At 51.0% G+C, this 26,518-nt stretch overlaps 1 protein-coding gene across 5 annotated transcripts; it reads left to right on the top strand.

Annotated features, from left to right (window-relative positions):
- On the top strand, positions 1–21,565 carry CSF2RA (colony stimulating factor 2 receptor subunit alpha). 5 transcript variants are annotated; one of them, XM_040635123.1, is made up of 12 exons: positions 1–134; positions 5,033–5,134; positions 7,498–7,640; positions 8,786–8,909; positions 12,248–12,377; positions 12,472–12,644; positions 14,583–14,716; positions 15,703–15,732; positions 16,658–16,793; positions 18,357–18,453; positions 20,431–20,512; positions 21,343–21,565. In XM_040635123.1, exons 1-12 carry the CDS (start codon positions 2–4, stop codon positions 21,436–21,438), a joined length of 1,380 nt encoding a protein of 459 aa, XP_040491057.1. In that variant the 5' UTR covers position 1; the 3' UTR covers positions 21,439–21,565. The 5 variants fall into 5 exon arrangements, with proteins under 5 accessions (XP_040491057.1, XP_040491051.1, XP_040491068.1 ...); XM_040635117.1 differs by having other exon boundaries at positions 12,457–12,644; XM_040635134.1 differs by lacking the exon at positions 15,703–15,732.
- The last annotated feature ends 4,953 nt before the right edge of the window (positions 21,566–26,518 follow it).

Raw genomic sequence — 26,518 nt, 5'->3', positions numbered from 1 at the left:
AATGTCTCGGCAATGCAATCAGTGTGTTCACTTTCTGACCAGACAGAGAGCTGTCCAAGAGAACGGCCAGATGTTGGAGCGCCGGGAAACCGAGCAAGAAAGCAGGTGGCCAGGGCAGAGCCTGGTGCGGTGGGGTAAGGCAACTCCCTTCGTTTTCTGACCTTCAAATGTGCTCTGTCCCTAGAGTGCCTATCCCTGTTTCGGTCGCTGCTGCTAACAGCTCATGGTGCAGGTCAGGGAGCACCTGGAGGTGGGAAATGGGGATCTCCCAATGTAGGCGCCCAACCAGGGAGGTGGGATAACTCCAGCGGCACGTGGGCACTGTGTTGGAAGGTCTGAATTAGCCCCGGGGTTTAGCCAACTTGCACTGGGAGCAGGCTGAGCCCCTCATGCAAGTCTGTGTATGTGAGCATTAGAAGCCTCTTTGGAATTACTTGAGGCTTGGATGCAGGCGATGATCCACACGGGGAACCAGTGCTCCCAGCATCCTGGGGAGACACTTCGCTGTCAGTCACTTATCTCAAAGCCCCCGGCCACCAAGTACAGAGCTGCTGGCCAACCTGGGTGACAGGTGTCTTTGGGGACCACAATATTTCATCCCATGTGTCGCCTGAGCGTGGTGACTGATTGCATCCCCCCCCCTCCAAATTGCAGGGAGCTCAACGTCCAAGCTCATCCTAGGGTTGGGCCACAGTCCTGCAGCACCTGCACTGCCCCCGGGTCTCTGATCCGACCTAGTCTGACAGATGGAGCTGGCAGCCATGTAGCCCTTAGGTTTATAGAAAGGGGAAGAAAACCCAGTCTGGAGAAAACTGAAAGGAGAAGGGAAAGTGGGTAGTCAGTGGACAAAAAATAGCAAAGTAACGTCTAAGTTTTCGGTCATATGAAACGCAAACCCCAGGCAAATCCACAGACTAGGAGGGAAGAGTGGGGAGTGTCAGCGTCATGGCGATGCACTCCTCCTCTGGGGGGATGAGAACGTCCGGCTCAGGTACAGGTGATGGTTGAACCTGGCAGAGGCTCCCTACGCTGCTGAGTTGCACATTTCAAGGGGCGAACTTGATACCCTGTGAGTTTCACCTCCGTTTTTAAAAAATCAAGGCAAAAATTGATTAAATGAAGCGTGAGATCTCCCTGGACTTCAGTGTCTCATCCACTTGCATGAGGACACGAGGAACTGTCTCCGAGGATGAGTGTGAGCGAGAGACTAGGAGCCCATGGAAGGTGCCTGTGCTTGGTTCGCCCAGGCGGTGGGGAAATCACAACGCCGATTACTTCACCCTGCCCCCGAGGTATCGCCCGAAGGGTTTGTTACCGTCGCTGGCCAAGAGCCCCACGTTGTGACTAACCATCTAATTAAAACAGCAACCCTTGCTAGGTCATCTTGCATGCTGCTGTTGGGTACGTGATAATGTCGTTGCTTGGTTCCTGGGGTTTTTTTTTAAGTCAAGTTTACAGAAGTTTATGCTTTTGCTCCATCATGATGAGAAGCCAGCGAAGTTCACTTTAGAGGAAGCGGAATGGGGAACTGTCCAGCTAAGGGCGTATTTCCATGCAGATTCCCTCTGGTGGGGGGAGGGGTGTGCAGCCACAGGCACCTGCTTCACGTATAGGGGCAAAGAAGGAGCTATGCAAGGCTTGAAAAGGGAGGAGGAAGAGGATTCCAGGAGCTTCCAGGGGGTGAGTGGAACGAGGACCCTCCCTGCCTCGCTGCACTGCACGGCCCCCTCCTAATTAAGGGCAGCTTTGCTCAAAGCCAGGGTGCTCACACACATTGCAGATGTGAAAACCAGGGCAGAGGCAAGGCAGAAATAGCCAAGGGGAACGGGAGACTGAGGAAGGGTCCGCCCCGAGAGCCTCTTGGGTGCAGCATGGAGGCCCCCGCACCCAGTGCCAAGAATCCTGGACAAGACCCAGAGAAGGGCTGGGTGGAGCACAGTCTAGCTTGCAGATGGAGGAAGCTGGGAACTTCCCCCATTGCACTGGAGGACAAGGTGTGTGGGAGGCAGGGACATTGGGACAGGTCTGGTCATGGTTTTTATTTCCTCTTTTATGGCAAGGGTGGTGCCCTAGGAGGGAGTGGCCTTGGGGAGGTTGGGAGGCAGGAACCTGAGGCTCGGCACCGCTCCCCAGGTGCACTCTGGTACAGGTGTGCACACCTGGCTTGGGGAGCTGGCTGGACTCTGTGTCATTGGGCTCCAGCCTGAGAAGCTGGTGCAGGGGCAGGGGGCAAGAGGGTTGTAGCATCTAGACATGCCAGGCAACCCATCACTGCACAGGGTGGGTGGGAAAGGAGGCATGTGGTGAGGAAATGTAGAGAATGTGTATTACAGCTCAGACATCTGTGGGGACAGGGATCAGTAAGATAAGGGATCCTGTAGGTCCCACAGAGGGCAGAGGAGTCCCCTGGGTGGGGCTGGACATCAAGGAGAGGAAGAGCCCAAATGTACTGTACTGGCCTCATGTGGGAGGGAGATGCGGTATCCTGGTGGGAGCTGAACTTGAGGGGAGTCCGGGGGAAGAAGAAGAGAGTCCGTGAAGGCAGGTGTCATCTGGGAAGTGAGAACATGGAGGTCCATGGGGCAGGTGTTAGGGGTGTGATGGTTGGGTCTCCAAAAAGCAGACATTGGACAGAGTGAAATAGGGAAAGAATGGGTGAGGGAGATCTCTCAGAGGGGGGAGGAAGGGAGGAGAAAGGGGAGGAGGAGAAGGAAGGAAGGAAGGAAGGAAGGAAGGAAGGAAGGAAGGAAGGAAAAGGAGAAGGAAGGAAAGAGGGAAGGAAGAAGGGAAGGAAAGAAGGAAGAAAAGTAGAAAGGAGGGAAGGAGGAAGGGAAGAGAAACGGGAAGGAAAGAAGGAAAGGGGGAAGAAATTTGTGGTCTTTTGTTCCTGGCCCCCAGGAAGCTAATACACGAAGAAAAAAGAGACAGTGCTTAGACCGACAGACTCTATAAACCCAAGGAAATTACAGAAAACACGCATGGTAAAAGAGAGAGAAAGGAACCTCCAAGAAAAGACAAGGCTTTAAAAGGATGAGATCACAGGGAACACAAAGAGACGAAGAGCAGCAGAGACAGTAAGCGGCCGAGGAGGGAGAGAAGTACTTGGAGACGTAAGACCCCATTACACGTCATAACAACAACAGCCACAGAACGAACACCAGCAAAAATACCACCAGGGCAATGCTGGTTAGACCCCAAGAGGCCACAACAAACCCAAGCAGAACATCAGGTGTTCTTTATTGAGTGCAGTTTAATGAGCCCTTTGCTTTTGTACTTACGGATTTAAAAAGTTTTTAGTAGACTTTTTTTTTTTTAGAGCAGTTTCAGATTTACAGAAAAATTTAAGTAGAAATTACAGGGGTTTCCTATATATGCGCTTCCCCTTTGACCCAGTCTCCACCCTTATTAATATTTGGCATCAGTGAGGCACATCTGTTATCACTGATGGGCCAATACTGATACTTTATTATTGATTAAAGCCCACGGTTTACATTAGAGTTACTCTCGGTGTTGGACATTCTGTGGGTTTGGACAGATGTATAGTGACACGTATCTATCACACTACAGTAGTTTCACTGACCTAAAAATCCCCTGTCCCTGCATGCTCATCTGTCCCTCCCCCCAAATTTGGTAACTACTGATTTTTTTTTCTGTCTCCATAGTTTTTACTTTTCCAGAACGTCATAGAGTCTGAATCATACAGGATGTAACATTTTCGGACTGGCCTCTTTCACTTAGCAAATGCGTTTAAACATCCTCAATGTCTCTCTGTGCACTTAACCCTTTTTATTTCCCTCTTTTTTTTTTTAACATATCCATTTTGATTGTTGTGAAACTCAAGTTTTTTAAAAAAAGAGAAAAAAAACCCTCAAAAAACTGTTATTACCCTAATGGAAACCCGACCTATCATTCCTTTTTCTCCTCCCCCAAAAATCCATTCTAAAAACACTCAGAGCATGGGTCAACTAGACTCACATTAAAATTTTTGAAATAAAAATGTAAAAATTTAAATTATACAAAGAAAGAAAAAAGAGTCAGAACAATGAGAAACTAATCAAAGTGGGTGTAATATTCCCCAAAAGTATCTTAAAAATCACTGTTACGTGTCATCCATGGCTTCAACGTTCATCTGAACCATGAGCAACCATGAGTCAACCTTGATAGAAGACAGACGGGTGGGTTTCTAGGGTAGATTTGCGAGACAACGCTAGTATTTCCTCACGCCGTGTGGGAGATCGTTTTGCTTCTCTCAGGAAGTTGATCCTGGAGAAAAGAGAAGTCAGCAGTGGGTTCCTGTTTTGTACGTCTTGCGGGTTCTGGAGTAGATGGACAGCCCAGGACATTCTCTGCAGGAGGAATTGGAATCCCAGTTGCTGACAAATGAATGCTTAGCCTGGGGAAGCACTTGGTGAGCCTGTGCTCTACCCCCGACTCTGGTTAGAGAGGGAGGGTCGTGTCCTGGAGGTCAACTGTGTGCAGCCAGAGCCTGATGCACGGTCCAGCACCTTGGGAACAACCCTGCCTGACCATCTCCCCTGTTCTTTTGTGGACAATATGAGCATCAGTGGCTGCCCATCCTAGACTCGGCCCTAAGCCTTAGGGAGTGGGTCTTGGTACATGCAATGGATGGAATAATGTCCCCAGAGACGTCCACATCCTGATCCCCACGTGGTGGACAGAGAATGGCCCCAGAGACATCCGTGTCCTCACCCAGGTTACAGACAGGAATGAAGCCACAGCATGTGGACAACTTGCCCCAGGGACAGAGAGAATGACTGGGTGGGCTGGAGCCACAGGCCCATGCTGCTGGACAGGCCCTTGGTTCTGGTGACCCCTTCACCGCTCCCCACTGAGCCTGGTTGTAACCTGCAGACCCTCCGCAGCCAGCAGTAACCCCCAGCTGGCCAAGTCGGTAGACTGACCATCAGGCTGGGGATGGTCCTGCGCTCCCCGAGGAAACCTCGCTGAGCCCCCCTGCCAAGAATACCCATGAGAGCTGATTTCTTCAAAGTGTGACTGTCTGTCCCTGTAGGTTTTCCTCGTCTTTCGGGCAGCCCTATGGGACTCGGGGCCACAGCCGTCCTGTTTTGCATGCTCCTGGACCCAGTTTTCCTCCAGACTCTGGAGCAGCAGGGTAAGCATGTGAACCTGTTTGACCCTTCTCTGCTTGTCTCATTCTTATGTCCTGTGTATGTGGGGACACATCCCGATGCCGGAGTCCAACTGCATTTCATCCTCGTACGCACTGGTCAGCCGACTGGCACAATCCAGGGTCACCGGATGCTTAACTGTTTTCTTGCCCGTGCTCTGAAAGCCCCTTCCTACTCCAGGCTTACGACAGGGTCACCCACCATAGCTGCAAACTGTGGCTCATTGGCCCCAATTCTGGGCAACAGGGGCATGGAGGGTTTCACCCTGGCAAAAACTAGTAAACATCCTGACTTAAAGAGGTAGACAGAGGAAACAAGGTGAGGCCACATACACTCAAGTCCCACCCCTGGCTGGTGGCATAGGCAGCATTAACTGAGTGGTAGGTCTCCGCCTGGGGGACCTGGGTATCAATTATCAGGCCATGCTTTGCCATCTTAGGAAGGATAAAGGGGAAAAAACACACTTAGGTTTTGGGTGTATATGGCAAGGGTCACTGGGAGGAGTATAGGGTCACTGGGACATTGGTAAGAAAGCACACTGGATGAAGGACTGGGGAATAAGGACAGAGCTGGATGGTTGGAACTTAGAGAAAGCAGCCCTCCTCCAGCTGCGTTCACCTGCTGTCAGGAGGTGTGGGTAAGAAGAGCTCATTTGCAAGTAGCTCATGGGGGACTGGGTAAGGACACCAATAATCTGCAACCATCCCCAAAGGATGTTCTCAGGGACCACTCCCCAGGGCTGGAAACCCCAAGAGCTGATCAACTGCAATTTTCTTTTGTGACTTTTAACCAGCCTTTTGAGGGCAGAGATGCTATTGCTCAACTTGGGGGAAATGGAGAGCAGGGAACAGAGATGTCAGGCAACGTGCTGGAAGTGACACAGCTGGTGAGAGAAAGAGCCGGGACTCAGACTCATTCCTGTCTTTCTAAAGGGGGCTCTGATTTTAAAGTATGGACAGTGTCAACACACCTGTCTTGACCACCCCAAGAAAGGTGACAGGGGGTTGATGGGGATGGCTGTCTCCCTGTCCTCCACACAGAGGACCTGTGGGAATCTTCAGGCACTTGCACAAAATCTGTGCAGTCCAGCCCAGCCCAGCCCAGCCCTTCTCCTTGGGTTTGGCATATGGAACGGATGGACTCTCTACACTCAGGAGTCCCCGGGTCCAGGGATGGGCAGGAGCTGGCTCAGTCCAGAGAGGAGGTGTGCTCTGGACACATTCGTGCCATCAGATTTCTGTTAACCATTGAAGACTTTCTTGGTTGGGTATGAACTCGAGGGCATATGTGGCTCTTGCAGGACTCCCAGGCTAAGACCAAGGCCCGTAGAACTGTTGGGGATGGACGATCATTGTGGTCTTGTGCTGGGAAAATAGGAGAAGTCTGCAGGGAGCCAAGGGGGTGCCAGGGAGGGAGGAGGGTCAAGAAACGCAGGAGGTAAGTGATGTATTTTCAGGCTCTGGAGACCTGGAGACAGGTGGTCCCTATGCTGGTGGAGGTGGGGGTGGCACCTTAAAGAAAGGAGGATGTGGGTGTGAGACACCAAGCACAGAGGCCGTGTGGGTTGAGAGACTCAATATACAAATGGCCAATGGGCAGAGCATCCTTAAGAACAGAACTCAGACCCACAACCTGCAGCAACCTGCCCAGGGGGCCAGCCCTCATCAATGGAGACCAGCCCACAGCACCAACCTACTGTCTGACGTCAGACAAGCAGGAAGCCAGATGTCTGTCCCCATGACAATCCAAGGAGCTAAACAATACCATCTGGAACAACTAGCCCCGAATGGCCAGGACTTGACCAGTAACTGATGGCTTCCCTACGTGTTGACCCCACTTCTGTATACGACCTACCAGAGAAAGCCAGCTAGGGTTCCCTAATCAATCCCATTGGATGCCCTAGTTCTAGTGAGCCCCCCGCATCTTCCCCACACCCACAGCCTCTTCTCAGGGTACAATCGAATGTTCCCTTTTGTCCACTGTGAAACTTGCCCACTCCCCTGTCTGCCCTTGATCTCTGACAAATGCCAGTGATGGTGGCCAACGTCTTCACCATAGCAGGCTCTAAATAAACAGCCTCTGCTTGCTCTCACTTGGTAGGTCTTGCCCTACTTACGTGGTAGGCATCTTGATAAAGAGAAAAGGCACAGAGGTCCACGCAGGAAGAAGAGATCAATAAGGGGGAGATTCCGTGCATGTGCCAATGCCCTGGGGCCACCTGGGGGGACAGGGGAAGGGGCAGCAAGTCCCAACCTTAATCTTTGCTTACAAGACATGGGATGGGTCAGCAGGCATGGGTAGAGGTGGGAAAGGGGTAATTTCTGAATCCGGTGGTCCTGTCTTTCAGATCTTCCAACCGTGGCAGGGATCCCCAGTCTAAATATGAAGTTTGACTCTTGGAGAATGGAACTGAGTTGGGACTGCAAAGAAAACACTACCTACCTCAAGTGCGTGATGATTCACAAGGAGAAAGGGCCAATCGAAATAACAGTAAGATGGAATTTGTTATGGATGATTGCTGTCCTTTACAAAGCTCTCATTACATTAGAAACAAGGCAGCAATAAGTGGAAACAGAGAGCATGTATGTGACCATGGGACACATCTAGGAGCCATACTTTTGAGAGCACCAGGGAAGTAAGTCCCAGCCCTTGTCCAAGAGGTGGCCTGGCGGCCTGATGCCCTGGGGGACTGAGGAACTCCTTGGAAAATGTCTTATCTCCAAAGGAAAGGGAGTTCAGGGCTCCCAGGGGAGGGCCCCCAGTCCAAAGCTCCTATGAGGTTAGACCTGGTACAGGTTGTAGGGTGGGACCCTCGGGGACGCTCAACCACCCAAGGAAAGTAAAATGAGTCAGGCCAGCAGGATGGGGGATCCAGGACAACACAGGTAGATTCCAGTCGGGCACCCAAATGCTCCCAGAATTTCCAGGGGCCACTGTCAGGGAGACAGAATATCCGATGACAGTAATCAGGGGGAAGATGAATGGCTCATTGTATGACTTTCAGGCTTTTGTACCCCTTCAGTGGGTGTTGTGTAGGGGAACTGCTCTCCGACAAACAGTAACAGCAGCCTGTTGCTTGATTGACCCAACAAAAATCATCCACGTGGCCAACTTAATCCCAAGGAAGAAATAGTTGGTCCCCAGTGTTCCATGAAAACAAAGTTACCAGAGTGAACAGATACAATGTAAAGGTGAAGCCTGTGGGAGAAAGGGGTATGAGATAGGACAAGAAAACGGAATAACATAAAAGAGCGTGCGTTAAGCTCCATGGTGCTTAAGATCTCCATGAGAGGTCTCTCGGCTCCGCGGAGTGGTGGTCCACCAGCATCACCTGGGAGTTTTGTTACAAATGCAGAATCCCCCGCCTGAAATGTGCTACACCGAAAGCTGCATTTTGACAAGATCCCCGGGGATGGAGGGCACACTGAAACGGGACCTCTATTCTGACCTCACAAACACTGTAGACCACCGAGTCGAGGTCCCGCCTTCACGTGGGTCTGCCGACTTCCACCCAGAGAACGTACATGGGTAGTGGTGGTGTCACGGGGCCCGCGGAAGAGCAAAAAGCATGGAGAGGAGAAAGGAAAAAAAAAAAAAAGAGTTGCCTAATGCACTGGCTGGTTGCATTTCTTTAGCCCCAGGAGAAAGACTGTCACTGCAAGTTTTCGGATTATTCTCTCCATGATGGAGTCACGCTCATGGTCAAAGTAAATAGCACCCAAAGACCGATTCCAGAAACACTGGTCTACACTAACACAGGTAGGGAAAAACATCACGGTGATCCTTCTGAACATCACCAGCCTCAAGGTTGATCTATTCCCTTTTTTTTTTTCAGCTTTATTGAGATATACCTGACACATAGGTATTATATATATTGAAGGTATTATTATATTATATATATTGTATATATTGAAGGTATATAACTTTGACACACATATACGTTAAGCTATTATCTAACATCCCTCCCTTCAGCCCCTGGAAAGCACCATTTACACATGGTGTCTATGAATTTGCCACCTATTGTGAATAATATCGTGATGAACATGGGGGTGCCTATATCTTTTTGGGATCCAGATTTCATTTCCTTTGGAAATAGATGCAGAAGTGGGATTGCTGGGTCATGTAGGAGTTCTGCTGTCAATATTTAAAGGAACTTCCAAATTCTCCACAGTGGCTGCACCAACTTACATTCCCAAGAACAGTGCACAAGGGTTCCCTTCTATCCACATCCTCACCAGTATTTATCTCTACTTTTTTCATTGTAATAGTCATTTAGCAGGTGTGAGGTAATAGCTTGTTGTGGTTTTCATTTGCATTTCATTGATGATGAGTGACGTTGAGCATCTTTCTATTGGCCATTCGTATGTCTTCTTTTGAAAAATGGCTCTTCAGGTCCTTTGCCCTATTCAGTTTGCTTAAGTTTTGTTGTTGTTGTTGTTGTTGTTGTTGTTGTTGTTGTTTTCTGTTTTTTGGGGGTTTTGGGGGGCTTTGGGTTTTTTGCTGTTGAATCATTTGAGGTCCTTATATATTTTGGATATCAACCTTTTATCAGATACATACGGATTGCAGATATTTTCTCCCATTCTATAGGTTACCTCGTTGCTCTGCTGATTGTTTCCTTCACCGAGTAGAAGGCTTATAGTTTGATGCAATCCCAGTTTTGTCAATATTTGGTTTTGTCTCCTGTGCTTTTGGTGTCATATCCAAAAAATCATTGCCAAGACCAATGCCAAGAACCGTTTCCCCTATGTTTTCTTCCAGTCATGTTACGGTTTCAGGTTTTATGTTTAAGTCTTTAATCAGTTTTAACTCGATTTCCATATACGGTGTGAGATAAGGATCCCATTTCATTCTTCTGCTTATGGATGTCCATTTTTCTCATTACCATTTAGTGAAGAGAGAATCCTTCATCCATTGTGTGTTCTTGGCATCCTTGTTGAAGGTCAACCTTGTTGACCATAAGTCCGTGGATTTCTTTCTGGGCCCCCTGACATCCCATTGATGTATGTGTCTATCTTCATGCCAGTGCCTTACTGTTTGGATTACCATAGCTTTGTAATGTGTTTTGAGATCAGGAAATGTGATGCTTCTAGCTTTGTCCTTCTTGCTCAAGATTGCTTTGACTCTCTGAAGTCTTTTGTGGCTCCATATGAATTTTAGGATTCTTTTTCTAATTCTGTAAAGAATGCCATTGGCATTTTGATAGGGATTGCATTGATCTACAGATCACTTGGGGTAGTATGGCCATTTTAATGCTATTAAATTTTTTTTTTTAAGATTTTATTTATTCATTTGACAGAGATAGAGACAGCCAGCGAGAGAGGGAACACAAGCAGGGGGAGTGGGAGAGGAAGAAGCAGGCTCATAGCGGAGGAGCCTGATGTGGGACTCGATCCCAGATTGCCGGGATCACGCCCTGAGCCGAAGGCGGACGCCCAACCGCTGTGCCACCCAGGCGCCCCGTTAACGCTATTAATTATTTCAATTCACAAACACTTTCTCTCTTGCCATTTTTCTGTGTGCTCTTAAATCTCCTTCATCAATATTCTATAATATTCAGTGTACAAGTCTTTTACCTCCTTGGTTAAGTTTATTCTGAAGTATCTTATTCCTTTCATTGCTATTATGAATGGGATAATTTCATTTTTTTAAGTTTTACTTTTAAGTAATCTATACACCCAACGTGGGGCTTGAACTCACAACCCCAGGATCAAGAACCAGCCAGGTGCCCCAGGATTATTTTTTAAATTCCTTTCTTGAATAGGTCGTTGTTAGTATGTACAAATGCCACTGATTTTTGTATGTTGATTTTGTATCCTGCAACTTTATTACATTTACTTATTAGCTGTAACAATGTCTTTTGTTTATTTAGTCTCTAGGTTTTTCTACTTATACGGTCATGTTATCAACAAATGGAGAGAATCTGACTTCTTTTTTAATTTGGATACTTTAATTTCTTTTTCTTGTCTAATTGCTCTGGCTAGGACTTTTCATACTATATTAAATAGAAGTGGTGAGAATGCCTACCTTGGCCTTTTTTCTTATCTCACGAGGTAAGCTTTTAGTGTTTTGTTTTTTTTCCCCATTGAGTGTGGTGTTAGCTATGGGCTTTCCATATTTGTCCTTTATCGTGTTGAGGTAAATTGCTTCTACACCTATTTTACTGAGAGTTTTTATCATGAATAGATGCCAAATTTTGTCAAAGACGTTGTCTATGGCTACTGAGATGTTCATGAGATTTTTTTCTTTCATTCTACCAAAATGGCACAACACGGGGATTGGTTTGCATATGTTGACCCGTCTTTGCATGCTGGGGATAAATTCTCCTCCATTAGGCCATGCAATCCTTTTAACATGCTGTTGGATATGCTCGCTAGTATTGGGTTAACAATTTTTACATCTATTTTTATTGGGATATTGGGATGTGATTTTCTTTTCTTGTGTCTCTGGCTTTGGTATTAGGGTGATCTGTCCTCATAAAATGAATTGGAAAGTGCTCCCTCTTCTTCTATTTTTTGGAAGAGTTTAAGGAGGATTGGAGGGGTGCCTGGGTGATGCATCTGACTCTCGGTTTCTGCTCAGGTCCTGATCTCAGTGTCATGAGATCAAGCCCCACGTTGGGCTCCGTGCTCAGAGGGGAATCTCCTTGGGATTCTCTCTCTCTCCCTCTGCCCCTCCCACTCGTGCTCTCTTTCTGTGAAATAAATCAATGAATCTTAAAAAAAATAAAAGAAGAAGAAGAGGGGCGCCTGGGTGGCGCAGTCATTAAGCATCTGCCTTCGGCTTAGGGTGTGATCCCAGCGTTCTGGGATCAAGCCCCACATCAGGCTCCTCTGCTAGGAGCCTGCTTCTTCCTCTCCCACTCCCCATGCTTGTGTTCCCTCTCTCGCTGGCTGTCTCTCTCTCTGTCAAACAAATAAAATAATAATAATAAGAAGAAGAAGAAGAAGAAGGAGGAGGAGGAGGAGGAGGACGAGGAGGACGAGGAGGAGGAGGAAGGATTGGAATTAATTATTCTTTGAATGTTTGTTAGACATTCCAACCATGAAGCCATGTGTTCCACTTCTACAGATTATTTTCTTTTTGTGTCTTCTCAGGTGGGGAGGGCACAGCTGCCCAAAACTTCTCGTGTTTTATCTACAATGCCAACTTCATGAACTGCAGTTGGGCAAAGGGTCAAACTGCCCCTGATGACGTCCAATATTTTTTGTACATACGCGACTCAAGGTAAGTGTTGATCTCATGTAGACAATCCTGAGAAGTACAGTGGGGGTGGGGGGAGAAGCCCTGATTGTTCTCTGAACAGTTTGGAATTTTATAGGAAAAAAAGGGAAAGAGAGTGTCCTCGTTACATAGAAGACTCAGGAACCCACGTGGGATGCCACCTGGAAGACCTCTCAGGATTAGCGAGCTACAATTACTTCCTGGTGAACGGTACCAGCCAAGGGACAGGAATCCAGTTCTTTGATTCGGTTTTGTCGTGGAAGAAAATCGGTAAGTGCCACGTCCTAGGTGTGAACCGATGCTTAACAGGTGAACCGAACAGAGTCTGTGGGAAGTTTGGAAGAATGGAAATTTATTCTCTCACAGTTCTGGAGCTCAGAGACCCAGAATCAAGGTGTTGGTATGGATGCTTCCTTCTGGAAGGAGGCCAACCCATCGTTTTAATCTGAATTAAACGAGGTAACAAGAAGTGCCTGCACTGCTGGTGGTCCCACCCCCCGAAGAAGCGAGGGCTCTTCCAATGCTCCCATAGCCTCCAAGAGCTGGCCCTGGCACTGGACAGCCCAGACAGACAGGGGTTTTGCCTGCAGCCAGGCAGTGAAGTCCCTCCAGGGTGTTCAGACCAGGAGATGGAGGTGAATTGTGTCCCGTTTGTGGACCTACTCTTTGGGGTAGCGCCCACAGCCTTCTCTTGCCATTTTGGGAGACACCCTTGGCAAAGAGAGACCAACTCTCCAGTTGATCTTCCAGAACATTGCCCACCCCCACTCTCCACCTCTGGGCTCACCTGTTGGGGGAGCTCTAGATGTGTGTACCCAGCCAGGTGGCAGGTGTGACTCACAATAAGAAATGCATGTTTGGTCTCTGTCCTTTCTGGCACAAAAGCAGCCAAACCCTAGGAATTTCCCGGGAGGAGAGCGATAAATGTGCCTTTTGTTATGTTAAGGAGGTGACTGCTGAAAAGCGCCTTTGGATGGGGGTTGGTTGCCAGGGGAACCAACTGGGTGATTAGGGAATTGCAACTTTCAGTCCTCTCCTGTGATCTCCAGGACCGGAAAGGGGCTGGTGGTTGAGTTCAATCTCCAATGGGCAATGATTTAATCAATTGTGTTTACATAATGAAGCCTCCCTAAAATCCCAAAAAGATGGGGTTTGGAGATCTTATAGGTGCAAGGCTATGGAAGCTCCTTCTCCACACCTGGCCCCACGCATCACTTCATTTGGCTGTTCCTGAGTTACAGCCTTTTATAATAAACCCGTGATCTAGTGAGTAACGTGTTTGCCTGGGCTCTGTGAGTTGCTCTAGCAGATTAATGGAACCCAAGGACGAAGTCCCGGGATCCTCCCATCTGTAGCTGGTGGGTCAGAACCATGGGTGACAACCTGGATTTGTGATTGGCGGCTGACCTAGGGGGTGAAGGACAATCTTGTTGGGCTGATCCCTGGGGGATCTGATGCCATGTCCAGGTAGATAGGTCAGAATTGAGTTGAATTGTAGGACACCCTGCCAGTTGTCTGAGAACAGCTCGATGGTGGGAAAGGGGACCCTACCCATCAGAACTGGGTGCAGAATCCTACATATACATCACAACAATGAGCAAAGAAGGACCCCACTCCTGTTGTGAGCTTGGAAATCTAGCGTGCCCTTTCCAGTGATTATGCATCTCAAAGTTCAGTGTGATCAGATACGCTCGATGTGAACATACAGCCAAGCTGCCCTTGAAGGGTTCGGTAATGGAATCAACTCTCAGCCTTGAGATCGGAATGCATGCTAGCTAAGTGGGACCACACACAGAACGCCTATCCTGATTGTTGGTGGAACCCACCGTAGGGGGTCACATGGTCCTTCCATTCATTGTGGAAGGACATTGGAGCTCCTTGGTCTTTCCCGATCTGCATCCTGTCTTCCCATTGGAAACCATGCCTTGGCTGTCCCCACAGTGGCCCCGTTCCTGCCCAGTCCCCGTATTTCCCTCCTTCCCTCACTTTGGGTTCCCTGGCCCGTCTCTGCATCCATCCTGCCAGACTGTCCTATGGGCACACCACAGAAACTGCACACATCCCAGTGGTCCTCTTCCCCAAGAAGCAACACTCAGACCCACGACTCAGGCCTCTGGGTGACCCCTGGGAGCTGCCGGAAGAACTGGGTGTGACCTCCGTGGCCCAGCAGAAGCCCGCTCAGGGGAGTGTCCTGGGTTCTCGTTACAGAAATATTTAGCCCACCCAACAATATCAGTGTGCACTGCAACAGGTCCCACTGCCTGATTCGGTGGGAAAAGCCCAAGACCCGACATAACCTGCCCAACTGGGAGTTCAAATACCAACTGGACATCCAGAAACAGGTGAGTAGACTCTGCCCCAAGCAGGACATCATGCCTCAAGGAGCAGGGCAGCAGCTCCCGTGACCCACATGAGGGTCCAGGTCAAGGGAGGTGAGCAGGGCTGGGTGATGCACTGGGAAGAACACAGGGATGTCCTGGGCGTGAGGGTCACCACCATGGCCAATCCAAGAGAGGTTTCCACCCAGCTGGATCCTGAAAGCCTTCGGGGAGTGCTGGGGAGAGGGGAGTGCTGGAGATCTCCAAGCAGATGCAGAAAAGAGAGGATCTTCTGCTACTTGTCCACTCGGACCCCACCTGGAGAAGGGGGATTGTCTCCTCCACATCCACCTGGACCCAGTGTAGACAAGGGGGAGCCTCTGCTCCATGACCGCCTGGACCCAGTGTAGACAAGAAAGACCCTCTGCTCCAAGTCCACATGGACCCAGTGTAGACAAGGGGGATCCCCTGCTCCCTGTCTACCTTGACCCAGGGTAGATAAGGGGCAGCCATCTGCTCCATGACCACCTGGACCCAGTGTAGACAAGAAAGACCCTCTGCTCCAAGTCCACGTGGACCCAGTGTAGACAAGGGGGATCCCCTGCTCCACGACCACCTTGACCCAGGTTAGATAAGGGGCAGCCATCTGCTCCAAGTCCACCTGATCCCAGTGTAGATAAGGGGGAGCCTCTGCTCCATGACCACCTGGACACAGTGTAGACAAGAAGGACCCTCTGCTCCATGACCACCTGGACCCTTATTTGGACCCATCAGCAGCTGGGGTTCAAGGACCCATCAGCATGATCAGGGCTCATCCTCCCTTGGTGGGCAAGTCCATACCCCCCGTCCACCTGCCTTGAGGAGAAGGATGTACAGAGAGAGTTCAGCCCTTCACGTGGCCCCAACTGTTTGGGTTACCCCGGAGCGCACTCAAAGGGGACAATGAAGGATCCTGTAAAAATCTTCAAAATGGAGAAAAGTAAACCTAGTTCTATTTACTTTTTTCCTAGAGCAATAAGGAACACAGCGAGAATCAACTGGTGAGTTAAAACTCTGACTCAGACTCTCACCCCGTAGTATAATGGTACGATGTTACTCAAGGGGACATGTGGCCCCCATGGTGGCCAGGATGGGGCGGGCGATGAGTGAGAGGGTGGTGGCTCCCCGGAGGACGGTCCCATCAGTGATGTAGGGGTGCACCCCCCAGTCCTGTGGTGGGAGGGAGGCTCAGCTGGACACCCTTCCCCCATCCCATCTGTTGAAATTAGTGACCTCCTGTTAACTGCATCCATGTTGGTCAAGAAAATACTCCTTTGAGGGGCGCCTGGGTGGCACAGCGGTTAAGCGTCTGCCTTTGGCTCAGGGCGTGATCCCGGCGTTACGGGATCGAGCCCGACATCAGGCTCCTCCGCTATGAGCCTGCTTCTTCCTCTCCCACTCCCCCTGCTTGTGTTCCCTCTCTCTCTGGCTGTCTCTATCTCTGTCGAATAAATAAAATAAAATCTTAAAAAAAAAAAAAAAGAAAATACTCCTTTGAGTTTTAAGAACACTGTTTCTTCCTTTAAAACACCGCTAGTGAAAGATCGTCAAAGTCCTGTATGGGATCGTGTCCTAAGTCCCAGTGCCACTGTGACCTCAGTCTCCTCTTCCGTCCAATGGGGGCTTTAACTCTGGTAACGTCCTTGCTGGGACATTACCCATCCGTGGCTCTGCTCCTGTCCCATGTACCTATTGAGGGATTTCTGTGTCTATGTTGACGAGCACCCCAGGAGGGGTCCTGTAGCGAGCGGGGGACACGGTCACGGTGTTGATTCACTGAGATTTCCTGCAACGTCTTCGGTGCCCAGACACTGCATTAATTTTATCAACCACATCCGTCCCGCTGGTGCTGCTGAAAAGACATCCCCAGCCCCTCTTTTCCGAGCACAGGAGACCCCGCTCTCAAACTTCCTCTTTTGTCCACAGATTGAGGTGTCCGGAAATTGGGAAAATAACTACCACTTCCCGAGTCCGGAGCCCAGAGCCAAGCATACTGTGAAAATAAGGGCCTCAGACGCACGCATTGAGAAATGGGGTGCCTGGAGCCAGGCCGTTGAGTTTGGTATGTGTCCTGGGAGCATCCCTCTGTTCTTCTCTGAGCCCTTCTCATCCCTGTCCCCATCCCAGTCCCTGTCACCTCCCCATTCCCACCGCTGTCACCGTCCCCAGAGACTCACAGAGGGAGGAGTTCCCATCCATGGGTCTCCACGGAGCTCTGTCCCTTCAAAGGAAAGGATAACCCCCCCAGCCTCTCGAAGGAGCCATCTCAGCTGGAAATGATCAATCCCTCCCGGTCCCCATCAACCCCGTCCCCATCGACATCCCAGCCGGGGGAACACTGACATCAAAGTTGAGAGTGTTTTCTCCTCATCAAGAGGGAGCTATTCGTTCTACGAAACTCGATTACCAACACCGTCCACCACCTTCCTTCCTGTAACCTTTATGGGTTGGCAAGAATTTAATGGTTTGGACCGAAAGCCAATCGGGAGCTCAAGAAATCTGCATTTCCACGCTCTCTTTTCCTCCCGAATATTTTCAGTGTTCGAGCAAGCATTTTATGCATGCAATGTTGTGGGTTTCTTTTTTTTCCCCTGATCCAAAATCAAAGAGTTTATTTAATAAGGGTTGGTATAAAATCTATGTGATATGTTTATCCAGAGGTAAAATATAAGTTCAAAGAGATGGGACGGTGGGTTCTCAGGTATGACTCCAAAATGACAACAAAATTTAAAAATAGGTCAACAGGCGTCCATCAAAATTAAAAACTTCTGTATCATCTGGAATGAGCACTTTGTTAGCAAATGCATTATTATTATTATTAATTAATGATAACATTAACTATTAATTATTATTATTATTTTGTAAGAGGACACATTTCATCTGTTAATATGGAAAACTCTCAAGACGCCAGACTCTCCATCTGGTTCTGGTCATCCTGATGGGACTGGGTTTTTTTGTAATTGGATTTTTTTTTTTTTTAAGATTTTATTTATTTATTTGACAGAGACAGCCAGCGAGAGAGGGAACACAAGCAGGGGGAGTGGGAGAGGAAGAAGCAGGCTCACAGCGGAGGAGCCTGATGTGGGGCTCGATCCCACAACGCCGGGATCACGCCCTGAGCCGAAGGCAGGCGCTTAACCGCTGTGCCACCCAGGCGCCCCTGTAATTGGATTTTTTTTAATAGTAACAGATAAAATGTGCCCTGTTACAAAAGTAACAAATTGTAAAAAGTGCACATTCCAGATGATAAGTAAGACGGAAGACCTAATACTAGTTGTAAGGTAACTTTGTTCAAACCGAATGCCTGGAAATGTGGGATTTTTGGGGGGAGGGGGTCCATTTGTATTCGTTTATTTATTTCTAATTTTTTTTTATTAATTTATTTTTTCGGTCCACTTTTAAATTGGGTCGTCACGTTGCCAGAGCACGTTATGGTTTGGACGCCTGTGAGGCTGCTTGGGCTCACGGACAGCTTGGTGGGAAGGTTTCGGGATGGGCGCTTTGCTGTGGGTTTCCCTCCCGCTCTGAGCCTTTCTCGTTAGCTGGGAGCCGGTGAGGGAGTGAGCCGGCCGTGTGCTGACTGTTCAACCGAAGGGGTGCGTGGTGTGTCCCCCTCTCTTTGCAGGCTCCAAGGAACCCAAGCCCAGCCTCGTGCCCATCTATGTGCTGGTGGTCCTGGGGACCCTCCTCACCGCCCTGATCCTAGGCTGCCTTTTGAAAAGGTAACCCCACTGGTGGGTTGGCATCCTCCTTGCAGGTGGGCAAGACGGACAAGATGCTTGTTTGGATGGAGCTCAGGGAACCCACAGCCCTCCAGGGAGGTCTAGCGGGCAGCCGACGGGGGCCTCGTCCTGACCGCTCATGGGCAGCCCATCTTGGGCTGCTTCCAGGCCCCTGGGCTGTGTTGAGCCCACCCACCTGGCCCGCTCACTTTAGCTGGACCCTGGACCTCCTGCGAGCTCAGCTGTGCTCACAGAGGGGTTGCATTCAGCCCCGCGGCACTGAGCTTCCTCTTTCTGGAATGCCTCCCTCCCCAATTCCTCCTCCTGCCTCCATTTCCCCCCTATAAGTCTTATCAAATCCTACCAAGTCCTTGGGGTCCGCCCAAGCCCACTCCCTTCCGGGAGGCCTCCTGGGAGCCCAGTCCGATGCTTCACACCCACATCCACCGGCTTACCGTCAGCCTCCCTGTGGGCTCCTCTGTGGGCAGCTACGACGTCTTTTCAGATGTGTGATGTCAGCACCAAGCAGGGTCTCGGGCCGCCTCACAAAGTCCTCCGGGTGAACATACCTACGTGCAGTAATTCATTCTTTAGTTGCAGGCAGATTGCACGGCGTGCTTTGCAAAGCATGGAGAGTTTTGCCACTAGTGGGCCTCCTGCACCCTGTCGGGACCCAGGGGTATCCTCCCGTGCCCACCCCTCGATGCCCTCCACCCTGGTGGGGCGTCCTGTGTGCATGTCCCTCAGGATAGACACATGTGGCTAACTGCAGGGGAATGTAGCCTAAGGACAAGGAGAGGACTGTGCCCTGCCTGCTGGGTGCGGGGGCGGCACGGCACCACCCCGTTCTCTGGGGACCCTGGACCTGGGGGCAAAGGGGAACAGGGGCAGCCCTGAGACCCGCTGCCGGAACCCGGACAGAGTGTGTGCCTTACACAAGGACAGTTATCTTAATGAAAAGCTGTTTGAGTTTCCTGTGGCCACAGGAGAAAAAAATGACCACAAACCAGATGGTTTGAAACAACAGAAATGAATCATCTCCCAGCCCTGGAGACCAGGAGTCTGAGATCCAGGCGGGGCAGGACCACTGAGATCCAGGTGGGGCAGGGCCATGCTCCCTCCAGAAGCGCCAGGGGAGGGTCCTTCCTCCTCTTCCAGCTTCTGGGCTCCAGGCATCCCTGGGCTGGTGGCTGCGTCCCTCCCATCTCTGCCTCTGTCCTCACATGGCTTCTCCTCTGTGTCTGTGTCTCCTCTTCTGTCTCTTACAAGGACACCTGTCATTGCATTTAGGGTCACCCTGATCCAGGATGAGCTCATCTTAACTTGATTAACATGCAAAGACCTGATTTCCCAACAAGGTTCTGTTTCCCAATTCTGGGGCACAGGACTTGAACGTGTATTTTGGGGGAACCCTACTGAGCTCCGCAAAAGCACGTCCAGATGTCACAGAATGGGAGGTGCCTTCCCTTCAGTAAGAGAGAAAGCAAACGTCCCTTTGAAAATGCAGCAGGACTCCAATGTTTGCAGAAATGAAGGCTGCTGTTTAAGTAAAAAACACTAGAAATAGGGAGCAAACCGTAAACCCAGCACATAGACAGAAACCTCCCAGACCGGAAACGGGGCTCTTTGTGGTTGCATGCATGGATGTAGGAGGGACACGTGCCTCTGATCTGCAAGGACCCCAGGCTCCCCAAGGCTCCCCGTAACTGGCCACGTCCCCCAGTCCTGTCCCTGTACCCGAGGGACTGAGTGAAGGTTCTAGAAAGAGTCTATCACCGTGCGTTCCTATAGCGTCTCCCATTTGCTCATTTATCTCAGATTTGCGTTGTCCTGCTGGGAGTCTTCGTGAAATTGTTCTGTCGTACGCGGCCCGGAGGCTTCTCAGTCCTCAGGCGGGAGGACGTGTCCCTCCTCGCCAGGAGAAGGACATAGTCTCATCCTCGAGCTCTTTCCTTCACAAGCTTCCTGTCTCCCTAGGTTCTTCGCGTCAGAAAGGTTATTCCCGCCGATTCCACGCATCAAAGACAAATGGAATGATAGCCATCAGCGTGACCACCAGGTGGGTAAGGGTGGGTGCAGGGCCGCAAACCAGGACGGGGAGAGGGCAGTGTCCCTGGGGCGTCCTGGGCTCCCCTGTGTGTCTGCCCGAGGCGGACCGAGGTGTGCTCGTGGAATCTGTCTGGGATCCCGGGTCTGCTCGCCGGCCGACCCTGGGGGTCAAGGGTTAGGGTGTTCTCTGTGAGGTGTGTCTGGGGAAATTGAGGGGCCGAGGCATCATGGGGACAGAGACAGAGGTGGGGAGAAGGGGTCCAGCCTGATCTCATGGAGCGAGAGCCCGAGGGCGTCCAGAAGGACAAGGGAGGGCGAGGGCTCTGCTCCTGAGACCCCCATGCATGCAGTGGTCACCTCCCACCAGCCCTGGGGCAGGGACCACATTTCCTCCCACTACAGCTCCATCCAGGGCCGCCCTGCAAGGGGGGATCCCCACCGCCAGCACCACATACACCACCTCCTGGCTCCGTTACCCCCACCCACAGGCCAGATGGACGTCTCGTCTCATTGTTATCAATGATTCATATCAGGAATTTGATCGTATGATTGTACACGCTCCCCAGTCCAGGGTCCCAGCTAGCTCTCCAGGCCTGGACAAACCTGCTTCCCCTCCCTTCGTCCCCAGGCTCTGTCCCGCCCCAGGACCTTTGCATCTGCTAGAACCTAACTCCAGATGTCCCTTTCCCAAGCGTTCCAACGGGCAGTCCTGCTGATGCCTGTGCTATAAGATCTCACCCCCGCTGGGTCCCTGGTTCCCATGTACACCCCGTGGCCGGCCGGGTCCTGCTCGCGGGGCTCCTGAAACCCCAACACCCCCATCCTCCCTCTCCTGCTCAGGTCATCTGGGAGAACTTCACGTCGGACACGGAGAAAGGTGACAACGAAGAGATCCTCACCGTGGAAGAAGTCACAGTGACTCCAGCGAGCGTGTGAACTGCACAGACACTTCCAGCCCTGGAACATTCTGGAAGCTATTATTATTATTGTTGTTGTTGTTTTAAGCATTTATTTATAGAGCATTCTATTTTTTTACTATAAAAGTATGATATTTTGCAAAGGTGCCTGTAGTCGGAGGGATTGCTGAATGCCCTCGGATCCTGACCCCGTGATGTACTTACTTGTCCCCCAGGGAAACAAGGAAACTTTCCTTGCATTACGGAAGCTCGGGTGCTTGTCTGCCAGCAAAGAGCGTGGCTGGGACGTGGGTCTCTGACGTGTCCGCTGTCTCTGGGGGAACATTGCCCTCGCCCTGTTTCTCCACCAGCTGCAGCTCAGCCCATATGGGGACCATCTGAGGGTCTTGAATAGTAATCTCCCCTGCAAAGGCCCATTTGCCACGTAACGTGACACATTCACAGGCTCCAGGAAGCGGGATGTGGACATCTTTGAGGACATTGTTCCGTCCACCACGTGGGGATTGGGACGTCGACATCTTTGGGGACGTTACTCCATGCACCATATGCAGACTGGGACGCAGACGCGCTTGGGGACGTTATCTACCCAACCACGTGAGGATCAGAACGTGGACTCCTTTCACATTGTTCCGTCCACCATGCACAGATCAGGATATGGCTGTCTTTGGGGACATTGTTCCATCCAGCACGTGGGGATCAGGACGTGACACCTTTCCGGACATTATTCTCTCCACCATGCAGGAGTCGGTTTGCGTCCACCACACGGAGACTGGGGTTTAGACATTTTGGGGGGCATTATTCCGTGCACCACATGCAGACGGGGACGCAGATGCGTTTGGGGACATTGCTCTGTCTGCCACACCTGGATTGGGACGTGGACACCTTTGTCTGCAAGAACGGACAGGGATGGGAGGGAACTTCTCACGAGGATCCTGAAACCAATGCTGCTCCTCGACCTTTGAGACCCGTGATTACCGAAATCCCGCAGGCCCCTCGCCCACCCGCATGAAGGTAAGTAACGGGGAAGCATTCATCACGGGCCTTGTTGAGACAAGAAGCAAGTCCCACGCAGGGACTGAACGTGGCCGTGAGGGACCGCAGGCGTGCATGCAGCGGGAACCTATGGGAAGTGTTAGAAGCCAGCGGGAGTGTCCTACAGAAACCACGGCTCACCTAGGCGTTGGATTTGTTATGAGGACAAAGCTCACGGGGAGAGCAAAATGCATCTGGAAATATAGATACACATACACATAGATACATATAGGTACAGATACATATAGATACAGATACATATAGATACTGGTGTATGGACATAGAAATATGTATACAGAAGAAAGAGGAAACCACGTAGGTGGACATCTACACAGAGAGACAGATAGATACATATTTGGAGAAATATGTCCAGACATATAGACAAAATGATTCATATGCAGATGATGGACAGATTTTAGGGAATTGGCTCATGCAATGGTGGGGCTGGCTTGTATGAAACATGCAGGGCAGGTGGGCAGGCTGCCGATGCAGGTGACAGGTGATATTGCAAACCTGAGGCCGAACTACTTCTCTGGGAAACCTCGGTGTTAGCTCTAGACACCGTCACCTGATTGGATGAGGCCCACCCCTGCGAAGTCTCATCTGTTCAAGTTAGTGGCTTGTGGATTTTTTTTTTTTTTTTTTTGCTTGTGAATTTTTTGGTCCCACCTGCAAAACACCCCTAGGTGAGTGTTTGAATAATAAGGAGCTTGTCTCCTCTCTGTGTGAACACACGAACGGATCATCGTGGAACCGTTTAAAGCGGGAATGCACTGTAATGTGACTTGCAGTGGGTCCCCTGTGCATGTCCCAGGTGACACCCGTCAGGGCCATAGGTCCCTGCTCCCCGGCCACCTGTTGCCTTCCCAGGGCCTCCTGTGTGATCAGACGGGTCCCCCCAGGGGGCGGGCTCCTAGCCCGGGGGCTTTGCTGTTCAATTTGCTCCTGACAAAGTTTCAGGGAACAAAATTACATGCTCAGGGCCTGCCGTGATCCCCAGCTGCTGACCCTGACTTCAGACGTGTCAGGGGCTCACCTCACTTGGCTCACCAGGCATTGGAAAGGAAAAAAAAGATTTTAAAGACATTGATTGTAGCATTTGCTGCTTCCTGTGTTGCAGATTCAGCCACCTTGGAGTTACCGATGGCTTGACAGAGGCTCTGAACACTGTTGGGTGTTCAACATGGACCCCATGCTCCCCTGAGTGTGTGCTCGGTGGCTCCAGGTTGCTGCCTCACGGTTCCAACAGCCACTTTCTGTGGGTCCTGTCCATCTGTCCGTCCATAAGATCATGCTCGTGATGTGGAAACCTGCCTCCCTTCCCTCATCTTTGTAAGAAACACCAGCGCCCTCCCTCTGTGACTCCTGGCACCTGACGTCCTGGCGTATGTGGAGGCGCCCCCTTCAAATCATGCTCGTGATGTGGAAACCTGCCTCCCTTCCCTCATCTTTGTAAGAAACACCAGCGCCCTCCCTCTGTGACTCCTGGCACCTGACGTCCTGGCGTATGTGGAGGCGCCCCCTTCAAGGCAAGACTTGTCCGTGGAAAGTAAATGCTGCCCAGAGTCCTGAAGGACCAACTGGCCTCCAGGATGACACACGCCAGCCCAACGGAGGCCGACAGCGGAGGACAGGACCTCCGCGTGTTGGGAGTGTGGCTGGTGGCCCAAGGCACCCATGTAGGACTGTGAAGAATAAAAGCATGGATGGCCCCAAAGGCATGCTCCTTGCATCCTCGACTGCAAGATGAGCACAGTGTTGGGGCAAGATGAAGGTCTAGGAGGAGCCCTTTCAGGTGCAGAGGGACCCCAGCATCCACTCCACACTGGGTCCTGGAAATGGCTCTCTGTCTGGATGCTGAGGGGGTCTCACCCCAGCTCTGGGTCCTACCCTGGAGGGTGCCCAAGAGGCCTGGGGTCAGCAGGCCACCTGGGTAGGAGTTCTGTCCCCCAGATGAGTCCAGGAGGAAGACCCTTATACCCCACAGTTTGCAGGGGCAGCAGGCTGTGAGGACCGGTTGCAATCTGGGGGTCAGATGGAACAGAATGGGGACAGCGACCAGGCCCCAGACATTGGGGTTCCTCCTTGGAGCCCTTTGTCCTTACAGGCTGGGGCCACACCTGCTTTTGGGGAGAAAGTCTCCGTCAAGCATGTGTTCCTGAGATAAATCATCTGGGGTCAAACTCGGCCTCCGCGTGCTCACATTGTCAAGAACATCAGGGGAAGGCACGCGGGGGGCTGAACAGCTGACGGGGCGTCGGAACAGAGCCGGCGGGGTGGACCCCAGGCTCTTGCAGATGTACGAGAAAATGCCCCGTGTGTGAGAGCAAGCTCTCTGCCCGTGGTGAGAGGAGTTCTCCTCCAGGAAACAGGAGAACTGAGCATTTGCTGGGGTCCAGAGGAGGCCGGGAGGCGAGTGGGGGTGCTTTCCCTTGCACGAGCAGGGGGAGAGAGGCCAGGGAGCAGGGGAAGTGCTTGCTATGTGTAGGGGAAACAGGCACCCTGTGGGTGATAATCTGACTCTAGATATGCAGGCCGGGCAGCTGGGGGTTGGGCAGGGGTGTTCGGACAAGTTTCCAGGGTACTCATAACAAAGCAGCAGAAACCAAGGGGAGGGAGGACTCAACACTTCCTACATCCAACCTCCCCCAGTCCTGGAGACCAGATGTCTGAGCTGCAGGCGAGGCAGGACCCCTGAGATCCAGGTGGGGCAGGACCCCTGAGATCCGGGTGGGGCAGAGTCATGCTCCCTCCAGAGGTTCCAGGGGAGGGTCCTTCCTCCTCTTCCAGCTTCTGGGGCTCCAGGCGTCCCTGGGCTGGTGGCCGCGTCCCTCCCATCTCTGCCTCTGTCCTCACGTGGCTTCTCCTCTGTGTCTGTGTCTCCTCTTCTGTCTCTTACAAGGACACCTGTCATTAGATTTAGGGCCACCCTGATCCAGGGTGAGCTCATCTCAGATCCTTCCCTTACTCACATCTGCAAAGACCCTGTTTCCAAATAAGGTTCCCTTCCCAGGTACAAGGAGCTGGAACACGGGCATATATGTTGAGGGGGATAAAATCCCACCCACTACGGCCTTGTAATGAGGACTCCCTTCCCACTGGGTGAGCCCCCAATGCCCCAGTGTGTCCCCAACGGCACTTGTACCCCTCGTCCCCATGCATGTCCTCCAGACAAAGGGTGCCATTGTTTGTACTGTTTTTCACTGTATTCACAGTTTTCATAGATGGCGCGGTAGGGAGATGGGGGACCAGAAAAGCAGTGTGGGGAGCGACTCTGGGGGCCTCTCCTGTCCCTTCCAATTTGGAGGCTGGGGACTTCAGAAATAAAAAACTTGAAAACTGGGACCCTTTGCTTTCCACGCCAGTGGGTGAGGATGGGGAACCATGTCTGTGTGATGTTGTCATTGAGGGTGTGTGACATCATGGCTTTGCATGTGCATCTAGCCAAGAACTGGCTTGTAACATTGTAGCAACATCAGCTCGTCGCCTGTGACAAATGTAACAGATGTTTCAAATGTTCATAATCAGCACGAGATGTTCATAATCAGGGAAGTGGAGGGGGTGGTTGGGGAGGTCATGGTAACCTTGCATTTTCTGCTCCGTGTTTCTGGGAACCTGAAACTGCTAAAAAATGAAGTCTAATAATAATAATAATAATAATAATAATAATAATAATAATAACAATAAAAGTGCCGGAAGGGAGAAGCTAGGTGAAAACCAGAAAATACAGAGTTTCACGGGTGTTTCGAAGCAAAAAAATTGTCTCTGATGATTCTGTCTTTTCAGTTTGGACACACGGGACGTTGAACAGAAAAGTGAGCTCGGAAAGGGTCATTTGTGGGTGGATCTCAGTCCAAATCGAGTGCAGGGGAGGCCTGTCACTGCCAGGATGGCCTGGGCTGCCCCCACCCCTGAGCTTCGGGACCTGGGTTTAGCACAAAGCATGTTAACCCAGCGTGTGGACCTCCCCTCCCCAAAGCTCTGTCTCCCCACACGGCCCCCAAGCCATCCCCGTGAAGCCCACAGGGCTGTCACCTTCCTCGCACATCCTGGGTCATCCCAGAGCC

Source organism: Ursus maritimus (assembly GCF_017311325.1).
Source record: "Ursus maritimus isolate PB19 chromosome X unlocalized genomic scaffold, ASM1731132v1 scaffold_X1, whole genome shotgun sequence".
Classification (NCBI taxonomy): Eukaryota; Metazoa; Chordata; class Mammalia; order Carnivora; family Ursidae; genus Ursus; species Ursus maritimus.
The sequence above is the reverse complement of the archived record's forward strand: the minus strand, read 5'-3'. Positions and strand labels throughout refer to the sequence as shown.

Excerpts from the sequence above, each read along its gene's own strand:
- CSF2RA (XM_040635117.1), top strand. The coding sequence starts at position 2 with ATGTCTCGGCAATGCAATCAGTGTGTTCACTTTCTGACCAGACAGAGA. Across the intron at positions 7,641-8,785 it reads AAGGGCCAATCGAAATAACA|CCCCAGGAGAAAGACTGTCA; the intron begins GTAAGATGGAAT and ends GCATTTCTTTAG. Across the intron at positions 14,717-15,702 it reads AACTGGACATCCAGAAACAG|AGCAATAAGGAACACAGCGA; the intron begins GTGAGTAGACTC and ends CTTTTTTCCTAG.